Source organism: Perissodus microlepis, chromosome 7 (assembly GCF_051167445.1).
Source record: "Perissodus microlepis isolate ML-2025 ecotype Zambia chromosome 7, ASM5116744v1, whole genome shotgun sequence".
NCBI classification, from domain to species: domain Eukaryota; kingdom Metazoa; phylum Chordata; class Actinopteri; order Cichliformes; family Cichlidae; genus Perissodus; species Perissodus microlepis.
This window is the reverse complement of record NC_140467.1, coordinates 25,862,616-25,874,000: the sequence shown is the minus strand read 5'-3', so window position 1 is coordinate 25,874,000 and position 11,385 is coordinate 25,862,616. Positions and strand designations below refer to the sequence as shown.

The window sequence follows — 11,385 nt, the reverse complement described above, 5'->3', positions numbered from 1 at the left end:
CGACGTGATGACGTATGTCCATGAATCCACTACCGGTTCAAAGGGTAACAACGTGGGTCCTGGCGTGTCTCAGTTGGTGTTCAAGATAGTCTGGCGACAGCGAAGAGGCACAGTTGGTAACTTGTGTTTTACATTAATAATTAATGCAACTGAATTACACGACGTGTTTGTAATGAGCTGTAAGGTGTTACACTTTGCTAACGAGTAGGTTGTCGCAGTTCGTGCTTCTTATATTAGCGTATATGAGAGATTTTTAACTCGTTTACTCATTATGTACCTCAGGTGGCAGACCGGTGTTACAGTTCACATTAACTGGTTATGTTTATCCACATGTCAGCCCGTTGTAACGAACAAAGTAGAACATCTCAGGCTCCCCCACACCTGGGGGGCTGAGATGTTATACGAGAAAGGGGGAGTCTAAGACGCGTTTTGACACACAGACAAACAAGCACACAGACACAAACATGCATTCCCACCCATGTGCACGCATATATAAACACTCACCCAACATGGAGACACAGAAATGGACGCCGTACACACACACGCACACACACACACACACACACTGCCCATACAAACTCTGAAGTCCTCCGGAAAAGACCCTAGGCCTCACTCCGTCCCCTCATATGTGGTGTTGATGCAAAATCCTGTTTTTCCTCGCTTTTTCTTGAACGGAACGGGAGTTCGAGGTATCTGGACTGGGCATTCAACATTCCCCGAGTTAGGGTCCGCGGCAAGATGGTGTAGGGAGCAGATGTATTGTAAACAACTCCACATAGCAAGATCCCGATGCACCGGAACTTTTGGATGATTTTTTTTTTTATCTCCATTACAGTGAAAAGACTGCTCATTTCTGTATATTTTATGAACTGGAGATGGCGAACTTTTCATTTTATTGCTTTGATACAAGGTCTTAATCTTGTCAAACTTTGTGATATACTGGCAGGCAGAGGTGACTGCTCGTTGAAAAGGACGAAGCGTTTTATATGATAAAACTGCAAATTGTAAGAAACGTCTTTATGTATTCTAGGTACATTTTCAGATCAGCAGTAAGTGTTTTCAAACAATCATTTTGGGCTTTTTGGAATTGTCAATTTCTTACTAAGAAAAACCTTCAATGAACTTCAAAATGCCATTAAAGGTTGTTTTATGAGTATTCTTTTGCTTCTTTTGCCCAGCTGTCACTGAAATGAGACTACCTTTTTTCCCGTTTTCTAGTCAATAATGGGCGAGTTTAAAGTACACCGAGTCCGCTTCTTCGACTACATGCCGAGTGCTATCCGGACCATGGCGTTCAACAGTCAAACTGAGCGGCTGGCTGTGGCCCGGGCTGATGGCGCAGTAGAAATCTTCAACTTCAATGACAATTTCTTCCAAGAAAAGGTAATGCCATTAGATAGATGACATTACTGCATGGTTTAAATGCACTAAGTATTCATTCACACATCCAAATCATTGAACTCGGGTGTTCCAATGGCTTAGCAGCCATTGGAACACCCGAGTTGGCTACAAGTATATAAAGTCAAGCAGCTAGGTATGCAGACTGCTTCTACAATCATTTGTGAAAGAATGGATCAATTTCAAAAGCTCAGTGAACTCCAGCATTGTACTGTGAGAAGATGCCACCAGTGCAACAAGCCCAGTTGTGAAATTACCTCTCTACTAACCATTCCACAGTCCACTGTTAGTAGTACTGTAAACAGGAACTCAGCCATAAAATGGTACGATGTGTAAAATCACAGAGTGAGATCAGGTGCTGAGGTGCATAGTCTGCAGAAGTCTCCAACTTTCTGCAGGTTCATTTGTTACACACCTCTAAACTTCATATGGCCTCCAGAACAATGCATAGAGAGATTCATAGAATGGGTTTCCACGACCAAGCAACTGCATCCAACCCTTACATCACCAAGCGTCACATACAGGTGGTGTAAGCACGCCACCACTGGTTCCTAGAGTAGTGGAAACATGTTTTCTTGAGTGATGGAGCGTTTTTCCATCTGGCAATCCAATGGATGAGTCTGGGTTTGGAGGTTGCTAGGAGAAGAGTACTTGTATGATTGCGTTGTGCCAAGTGTTACTTTTTGGTGGTGTGGGGTTGTTTTTCAGGGGTTGGGCTTGGTCCCATAGTTCCAGTGAAAGAAACCCTAAACCCTTCAGCATACTTACACATTTTTGGCAATTTCATGCTCCCAACTTTGTGGGAACAGTTTGGGGATGGTCCCTTCCTGTTCCAACATGACTGCACACCAGTGCACAAAACAAAGTCCATATAGACATGAACAGTTTGGCGTGGAAGAACTTGACTGACCCTGCACAGAGTCCTAATCTCAACCCAACAGAACATCTTTGGGATGAATTGGAGCGGAGACTGAGCCAGACCTCCTCATCCAACGTTAGTGTCTGGACTCATAAATGTGTTTATGGAAGAATGATGAAACATTTCCATAAACACACTCCTAACCTGTGGAAAGCCTTCCCAGGGAGGATGATGCTGTCACAGCTGCAAAGGGTGGGCTGACATCATATTGAACCCTATGGATTAAGAATGAGATGTCCATCAATTTCAAATGCGTGTGAAGGCAGATAAGTGATTACTTCAGCAGTATAGTGTAGTTTTGATAATGGCAAGAATATGCCTGGAAGATTAATTGTAGGGAACCCTTCACTGCTCTGTATCACTTTTTGTCACACTCTTGGACCATAGTGTTGTTTTTTTTGTGCAGTAATTTCCCTCATTATTGAAGGAGTCAAGGATGAAGCCAACAGACACACTGGGTCTCCAACTCCTGCATCTGTACCAAATAGATGTAAAAATGCACATAGCACCTTAAAAAATAAAAGGAGATAAACAAAAATACAATTCTGCTGTGTGTGTTTGTGTGTGTGAGAGAAGATGTCAGGAAGCTCCCACGACAAGTGGAGAGTGACAGGCATGGGAACCCCCTCACCCCCAGTAACCATGTTAAAGAGCCTAGCCAGACACTCGAACTGCACAAAGAGACACCTCCACCTCACCTTCTGAAGTGTGGATGATGGGTGGATGTTCAAGACCAAGGCTTCTGGTTACTGTCCACATTTCTTTCTTTTTTTTATTGCTAAAAGCCAATGAAAGTGGTTAAATGTAGCCACAGGCATGATGATCACTGCTGTGAGTGAGAGATGTGTCAGGTGCCAAGGCTCAGGGGTTTGCATTTTTCTACATTTTACCAAACCCCTCAATCGCATAATGGAGTTTTGTAAAAGTGGTCTTGAAGGTAATAATATGATGCTAAAATTATTATTAATTTTTGTTTTGTGTATTATGTACTTTGCTTTTGCGTTGTGTCTGTTGTTTCTGTAATGGCAGAAGGAAGGTAGATGATTCACAGCTGCAGACCAAATGTCAGGTACAAATAAAGAAACCGGAACCTAACCTCCACACTGGTTTTAATTTTCTCAGGTGATCCCAGGACAGGATGGCCGAGCTATTGAGGCTCTGTGTTGGGTGGGCCATCGACTGTTCAGTGCTGGTTTGAATGGAGAGATCACAGAGTATGACCTGGAGAACCTGAGGCCCCAGTATACTGTAGATGCATATGGAGGACCAATCTGGACCATCAGTAGCAACAGCCAGGGAACACAGCTGGCAGTGAGTGTAAACCTTCTGGATGTTATTTTACACTTCAGACATTTCCTGTGTCAGACTCATCAGGAAGTCTTGTTGATACATTAATCACAAGAAATGTTTTCTGGGTCAGGTTGGTTGTGAGGACGGGACTGTAAAGATATTTGCAGTATTGGAGGAGAGGATCCAGTTTCAAAGAAACCTCAACAGACATAAAGGTAAGACGACAAACTAGTTCACAGGTCTTTTCTTTAAAGAGTGTAAATTTCTGTCTTTAAAATGGCTACAAACGTTAGACAGTGAACAGTAGAACAGCTAATATTACTACAGCTGCGATTGTCCGAAGCATCTGTGTGTTGTATTGAAAACAGAGCAACTAAACTTAAAATGGTGTCAGGCTGTGGTTTTGCATAATACAAATTTGTACCACAAATGGTGCGGCGAGTTTTTTCTGACTCCAACTTGGAGTCTGCGCTCTGGAGAGGCAGAGACAGCACCTATACCAATGAGAAGATAAGATCATTTGTGTTAATAACCACTGGATGACAAAACTGTATCTTAAACAAATATTTGTGTTTGTGAACCCGCCTGATTCAGTTGTATTTGACCTCTTTAGGACGCATCATATCTTTGTGCTGGCATCCATCGAGTGCACAGATTGCTGCTGGAATGACTGACATGATCACAATCTTTGATGCAGAGACAGGTATTTTCTCCTTGAGCTGCTTTGCACAATTAGCAGAAATACAATCAGTTAAAACTGAAATGGAGCATGAGAAGAGATGTGTGTTCTTTACTGATGTGATTGTGTTTGTGACTGCAGGGCATGCTACACGCAGACTGCTGGTGGACAGGGCTATGGGAGCATCAAAGAATAAAGAAGTGGTTGTTTGGAGTGTTGGTTATCTGTCCGACCACACCATCGTCAGTGGTGATTCTGCAGGAAAGGTCCAGATCTGGAACGGACTCACAGGAACTCTGGTTAGAACTTACCTGGTCACCAAGTGGGATGTTCTGGTTCTGTCTGTTTCAAAGGTGAGATGATACACTCACTGCTGCAGCTAGCTATGGGTGCACACACCTGTAAAGTCACTGATTATAAATGCTTCACAGGATGAGAGCAGTGTCATAGCTGGAACATCCGAGGGCACTGTCATCCAGTTCCAGTTCATCTCCTCAACCGTGGACCAGCATGATAAAGAGTGGGTCCGAACCAGGACGTTTCGAAACCACTCCCATGATGTGAGCGCACTTGCTCACACAGACACCGCAGTGGTTTCTGGAGGTAAGTGTTAAATCTGCTTTTGGAAGTTTCTATATGTAATCGGTTATTTTTGATGTTTCAAAGTTTATACAGGCGATGAGTCCACGATTCTGTCAGTAAAGATGTTTTCTAAGTGTTCTTTTAATGTTGCTATTGACATGATGGCTGGTAGCGAAAGATGAGCTTTGTAGGTGAAGCTGTAACTGAACTAGTTTTTTGATCTTCCAAAGGAGTAGAGCTGCCTTATTAGATTTAAAGGTACAGTCAGTAATTTTTAGGTCATTTAATAGGAAAAAAAGATATTATGCTCAAATTTACAGAGATTAATGTGTAATTAAATTTTCAAACAAAGTGATGCATTCACATAAATTTATCTTTTAAAAACACATAGGCGTAATCACGTGACCTCATGTAGTACACCAAAGGCACAGGGACAGACGTCAGAGGTGTTCGTGTGCCATAGAGACATTTAAATGTGTGCTAGCATGAAGGTTCATACTGTTTAATCATTGGAGACGGGCTCCCCAATAAATGAATGAGAAGGAAAGGGACAAAGCGTCTTAATAAAATGTCATCCTCCTCACCTCAAGCAAACATAGAAGTTAGTATTTGCAGCATATTTTAACATGTCTTTTTTGTTTTTTTTAGCCAAGTATTTCAGCCTTGAAGTTTCCTGTAACCTGCTCTCTAGAGCACCCATTCCCAAATTCAAGAGTGCTGTGGCCTACTTAAAAACAAGAAACTCCCATAGAGCCCACCCAAGCTTAAATCTTCACTCTAATCAAAAGATGAGGGAGAGTTATGTCCTTGTGAATGTTACCCAGTCATACACAAAGTGTTAAGGACAAAGTGAGACTCACCTGCCACTTAGACACAAACCTAAATACAAAAGCAGTAAATTCAGGTCAACGTAATGAATAATATCACAAACTAACCATCTCAAATTACGCGTTTTAATTTGCTTTTTATATAAAAAAATAAATACATTTATATAAATATTAGGGGTGCAACCATACACAAAATTCACGGTTCGGTTCGATACTTTGGTGTCACGGTTCGATATTTTTTTGATACAAAAAAAATGTTCATGCTTTTTTTAATTTGTCATTTATTAAAATTATAAATATATATTTTAACTCAAAAGTACAGTTTTTAAATTTAATGTTGCTGAAACAACAAAGTAATAAAAAAATAAATCTATCTGATGGAGAAATCACTCATCTTTGGAAAAGAGTTTATTACAGAGAAATGGCTCTTTCCAAAATAAAAGCTATACTATATGCTTCTTCTGGGCTATATTCTCAGCAGCATATTAAACATATCAGGTCCCCATAAGGAGAATCATGTGCTAACGGCTGTCTAAATGACTCGGGTAAAGTTTGTAGCATGCGTGCTTGTTGTTCTTGTCTGCTTCCACTTGTCTTTGCACTAGGATGATGTCGGTGTAAATGTGCAGTCATATTCGTTGTGTTCCCACTAGTGCTGTCAGCGTTAATCTGAAATGACATTAACGCCACAACACGGCAAATCTCCGTTAACGAGCTACCGCGGATCGCCCCGTGCGTGGGGCTGGACAGCGTCAACACGTTAACGAGCAAACTGCGCAAACGCAGTAGTTCCCACCAATGTAATTGAGCATTGCGTGGCACATCCGACATACTGTTTTACTTTTGTCCATGACGCGCTTACCTTCAGGGTCATATGTCACATGAAGACCAAAATAGTTCCAAAGGCCAGATCTGAATGAGGGTGGGGGAGGTTCAATTTGCCATGTTGCAAGGAGAACTTAACTTCTGTCTCGCTAGCTTGTTCTGCGCTCAGTGGATCTGCGCTCGACAGTGCAGCCTAGGCCGAGTAGTCGAACGCAGATCCACTGAGCGCTCAACACAGACAGCATCGTCAGAAGAAAAGTTGATAAAATAAATTAAAAATTTTGTATTGTTTGATACATATGCGTACCGAACCGAAAGCACTGTATCGAACAGTTCAATATCGATACGAGTACCGTTGCACCCCTAATAAATATGTAGCTGTACACAGAGTAATTTCAAGCTGAATTTCTGTTATTTCTGCGGCCCATCTGCAGTAGTATCTTTGTGGCCACCAGGGGCCCGCGGCTCACTCTGGCAATCACTGATCTAGAGATGAATGTAGGAATGCAAGTATTCAACACTGTGTTAACCTGCCACCTCCCCAGGACAAAGTCTGTGATGTCAGATTGCCTGATGTGCAAAGTGTAGGTAACTGTGCATTTACCTCTACAAAGAGGGCATCACCAGTGTTGCCTCCAGTGCATCCTCTCAAGGCAGCAACCTCACCTAAATAACACTGAGTATTTCCACTTGTCCAGAAGCATCTGGAGCAGACTATTTTCTGCTGTTTGGTACATGTGAGAAACGAAGGCTGGAAAATGTGGAATATAAAGGATGGCTAGCTTCTGTGCTTCAAATCTGTGCTCATTCTAATGGCCAGTACAGGCAACAACCCTGGTTGCACAAAGAAGTTGGCTTGTATAGAAGTCTTATTGAACACAATGCCATGTCCCTATTAGTGGTCTGTTTGTGGTTATGGTAGTATCCAGATGGATAATAGAGCTGGGTATAGAGAGGGCCTGTCTTTTAAAAGTCAAGTTGCTGTTGCTGCTGGTCTCATGATGTGTGTTTGTAAAAAGTTAAGGTGACAAAAGGAAAAAACATTTGGGATCATGCAAATCGGAGCATTAAATCAAAGTGGCTAAAGAAGCAACCCTGGGATTTAAAGTTTAGATGTAAAGTTGAAAAAGATGGTGTTTCGATATTTTCCTTCAGGTATGGACACCCAGTTGGTGGTGCGCCCATTGCTGGATAAGGTGGAGAAGAACACTCAAGAGTCAGCACTGCGCAAAATAGCTTTCCCACATGTGAGTAGAAGAAAACCTCGAACAAGTCAATTCAGCTAAAGTGGCGTCTTTAAAATTGAACTAACCTGTTATTCTATCTGTATTTCATGGATTAGCCTGTTAACAAATTATTCTGAAGCACTTTAATAATGTTTAATACCATTTATTAAAACCAATGTTGTCCATGACTGTTCCTGTTACAATGTGCAGTGACCTTTTTTTCTGTCTTCTTGTAGAGGAGCCTAGTTGGCTGTGCAAAGAAAGCTGGACTCCTTCTCTTCCAGTTCCCTGATCGCTTAGAGCTGTGGAAACTTGGAGAAAGTGAAGGACATGGTGAGCAACACACTTGCATAGAGAAACATTTAACTGTAAGAAAACTTGAGGAGCTCTTTGATCTACGTAGTTAATCTACAATGAAACAAAAAAAATTCTACTGCTATTGAGAATAATCCCCTTATTGTGTCTGCTTCAGCTTTGTTCGTCGTGCTAATTGTGCACTCAGCACCTTCACTGATTTGCTAACAATGAAAATTGCCCTTGAAGGGACAAATAAAACGGATGATTATTTCCAGTTCCAGTTTATTCTTGAATACTACAGCAGCTTTGCATGAATTAAAGTCCGGTAATGAGAATCCTTGATGAGTAAATAATAATAATAATAATGACAGCAGGTGTACCATCGCCGTGACGACCTCCATCGCTGTGCTGTGTTTGTCGCATACTGCATCACAGGACTTTTGGCTGCACTGCTGTAACAATCCCACATGCATTAGGTGGTGCTCAGTTGTAATAGATGTGGCAGAAACTGAGTGGAGTTTAATCGAGTTGTGCCGAGCCGAGTAGGTACTGGTGGAAAAGCTAGAAGTGTAATAATTCTGTACACACAGGAAAACCTGGTGACCGTCTACCTGTGAAGAGGAAACCAGAGAAGCTGATCGAGCTGAAGAGGAAGGTATGTGTTAATATTTTCGATGTATCCGTAGTTTCTTTCAGAGCAACATTTGGTTTGCTGCAACGCTCTAAAAGTTGGCTGCCTCCTTTCAAGCTGTGGCGTCAAGACTTTTCTGTTCACAAGGAATGTCACATTTTTAGAAAGTCTACAGGGGAAAAAAACAATTCTCTACAATCATGAAATCTGGTAGCTTATCAGTGTTTAGTTGACATAAACACTAAAATATATAATCTGTCTTGTTTGTGTGTTTAACGCCCTTATATGTGCGAAAAGTGTTTTTACAGTGAAGTTTTTTGTGTACGTTCTGTGATTCACAAAATAACTTTATAGGACATTTGCTAAAACTACAACAGCATGATTGCACACATAGTAAGAGTCCAGCAAAACATCCTAAGAATAGAAACGTCCTTTATTGTAATTGTACATGTGCAACAAAATTGGGGGTGCACTGCAATTGTATTATGTCTTTATAGTGTGTTAAATAAATACATAAATAAATAATAAAATTAAAAATTAAAAAAACAGACTTTGACCTTCTAATTCTAATGTGACCAGCTTTAAATATAATTACATTGTCTTCTAATAAAATACATTTAATTTAATTGCAGGGAAATTATGTCCCTAGTGTGTTAGTATGGCCTTTGTGTTTCCTTTCAGTCAGATTGAACAAGACACTTAACAATGACCCTTGAAGAATTAGTTTTAGGCGCTAGTGTGCTTGATGTATCCATACTTTGTGTGTCGCTTCCTGCAGGGAGAGGATCACATCTGCTGTAGTGCTTTGTCTGCATGTGGAGGCTGGTTGGCATATTCCACTGTCTCCAATGTTCGTCTCTACAGAATACAGTATAACAACACCATCAGCATTAACAAGGTGGGTACCTTAGCACGAGCATGCCTGTGACATTGCACTTAAATAACACAACTTTAAATCATAGCAGGAGTTTTTGTTTTCTTTTGTTTTTCTAAAGGTGTAAAGTAACTTCAGCAATGTATGTGTCTTAAGTACTGTGTGGGATGTCCCTCTTGTCAAGAACTGTGAGTGCAAACAGTGCACAGTTAACACAGCTCTTCTCTCAATGCACCACAGAGTGGCTAAAACTAACATTTACATCCCTTGAGAAGCTACCGGGGTGTTCAGGTAGACCGTAGGTTCACTGGATGTATCAATTTACCATCCAACAAAAGTTTTTACATGTAAAGCTGCTCAAATAATCACAAGGGTAAAATGATGCCTTTGACTAAATATAACAAAGTGTGATGATCTCTGTGTCTTCATCTCTCCAGGTGTCCAAGCTGCCTAAAGAGCTTCGCTCGGTCCACCAGCTCTGCTTCTCCTCTGACTCCTCCAAACTCTTTGCTTCCTCCTGCCAATCTTCAGTTATTGTTGTTGCTGTCAGTCAACAGGAGTGCAGATATCTTCATACCCTTAAACATAAGACAGGTGAGTGGAAAGCCAGGAGCACAACCCACAGAAGCCAAACCAAACGGAAAGACAAGACAGTACCTTAAACACAATATATAGGGTACATGCATCATATTTTGAAGCAAATTAATGCCCAGGCCTGAGTGATTCTCACCAAGGCTAAAGTTCTTGAATCTGGCTCCTAGACTCCATGCTCTGAGGAGCCTGTTAGTGAGTCCAGAGTCCAACACACACACACACACACACACCATTGTGTGCATTTTTTTCCACTTTTCTATCCAGGTATAGTTTTACTGCACTGGGAGACTGTTTGGGATCTTTGTCATGCTGATAAATGAAACCACTGTCCAGATGATATTGCATGGTGATCACAAAGCTGACAGTGATTGTGTGTTCATTTAATTACAATTGCAATAATTCTGACAATACTTCTGGTTGAAAAATAATCCTAAGCCATGGCAGACGTTCCACCATGTTTTACAGATGCCTGTAAACTCACTGCTGTTCTGACCTCCTTTATACATATTTATGCATCAAAAATATCAGATTTGGATTCATCATACCTACTTGTAATAAGATTACGGTACAAGAAGGTCTGGCCCCTTGGAAGGAAAATATAAAGAAATGATTGCACTAAACGTTCTCCCTCAAATGTCTAGGGACGGTTCTGTAAAGCCCAATATTTACAGGGACAGATCAAAGCCGGACTTAAATGGTAACCAGTAGGCATTCCCGACCTGATGCAGCTCCTTTTGTCAAGTTATTGTTTCCTCTTTGTAGATTGTAGCAGTAGACTCAACTCTTGCTTAACTCTCCTCAGGCTTCTTGCCAGAGATCCTCACTGCTTCTGCTCCATGATGCAAATTGCCAGTGTGGTCACATGTAAACGAATCCTAATGCACGAAGGCCATTCCCTGCCAATGCTACATGCAGCTATACTGTGCAGTTGTAACTGTTTGATAACATCTTGCATAACTGGTGTGTGTATGTATGTGTGTTGGATGTCAAGGTTCCAGACAGCCAGTGCACCTCCTTTGTGCCAGTGATGATGGTAAATGGCTTGCTACAGCAAACACTGACTGTGAGATCCACATCTACAACCTCCACAAGATGAAGGTGAGTTCTGATTTATTGATGTGTGAAACTTGAATCATTTTTGATACATTGGAGTTTGTAAAATTTTAATTTCTGTTTTGTTGTAGCTCCACTGTATGGTTCCTGTGTACAACTCCTGTCCGACTACAATCGCCATCCACCCAGT

At 41.3% G+C, this 11,385-nt stretch overlaps 1 protein-coding gene across 1 annotated transcript in view; it reads left to right on the top strand.

Annotated features, from left to right (window-relative positions):
- The first annotated feature begins 3 nt into the window (after positions 1-3).
- utp4 (UTP4 small subunit processome component) overlaps positions 4-11,385 on the top strand; it is a 15,586-nt gene continuing 4,204 nt past the window's right edge. Inside the window, exons 1-14 of the mRNA XM_084934389.1 lie at positions 4-116; positions 1,219-1,383; positions 3,440-3,628; positions 3,738-3,822; positions 4,221-4,310; positions 4,428-4,639; positions 4,718-4,889; positions 7,676-7,767; positions 7,983-8,079; positions 8,634-8,698; positions 9,453-9,572; positions 9,986-10,142; positions 11,134-11,240; positions 11,327-11,385. The exon at positions 11,327-11,385 is cut by the window's right edge and continues 37 nt beyond it. Of these exons, the coding sequence (XP_084790515.1) occupies positions 1,225-1,383; positions 3,440-3,628; positions 3,738-3,822; positions 4,221-4,310; positions 4,428-4,639; positions 4,718-4,889; positions 7,676-7,767; positions 7,983-8,079; positions 8,634-8,698; positions 9,453-9,572; positions 9,986-10,142; positions 11,134-11,240; positions 11,327-11,385 (1,604 nt within the window). The 5' untranslated portion in view covers positions 4-116; positions 1,219-1,224. The remainder of the gene's footprint in view (positions 117-1,218; positions 1,384-3,439; positions 3,629-3,737; positions 3,823-4,220; positions 4,311-4,427; positions 4,640-4,717; positions 4,890-7,675; positions 7,768-7,982; positions 8,080-8,633; positions 8,699-9,452; positions 9,573-9,985; positions 10,143-11,133; positions 11,241-11,326) is intronic.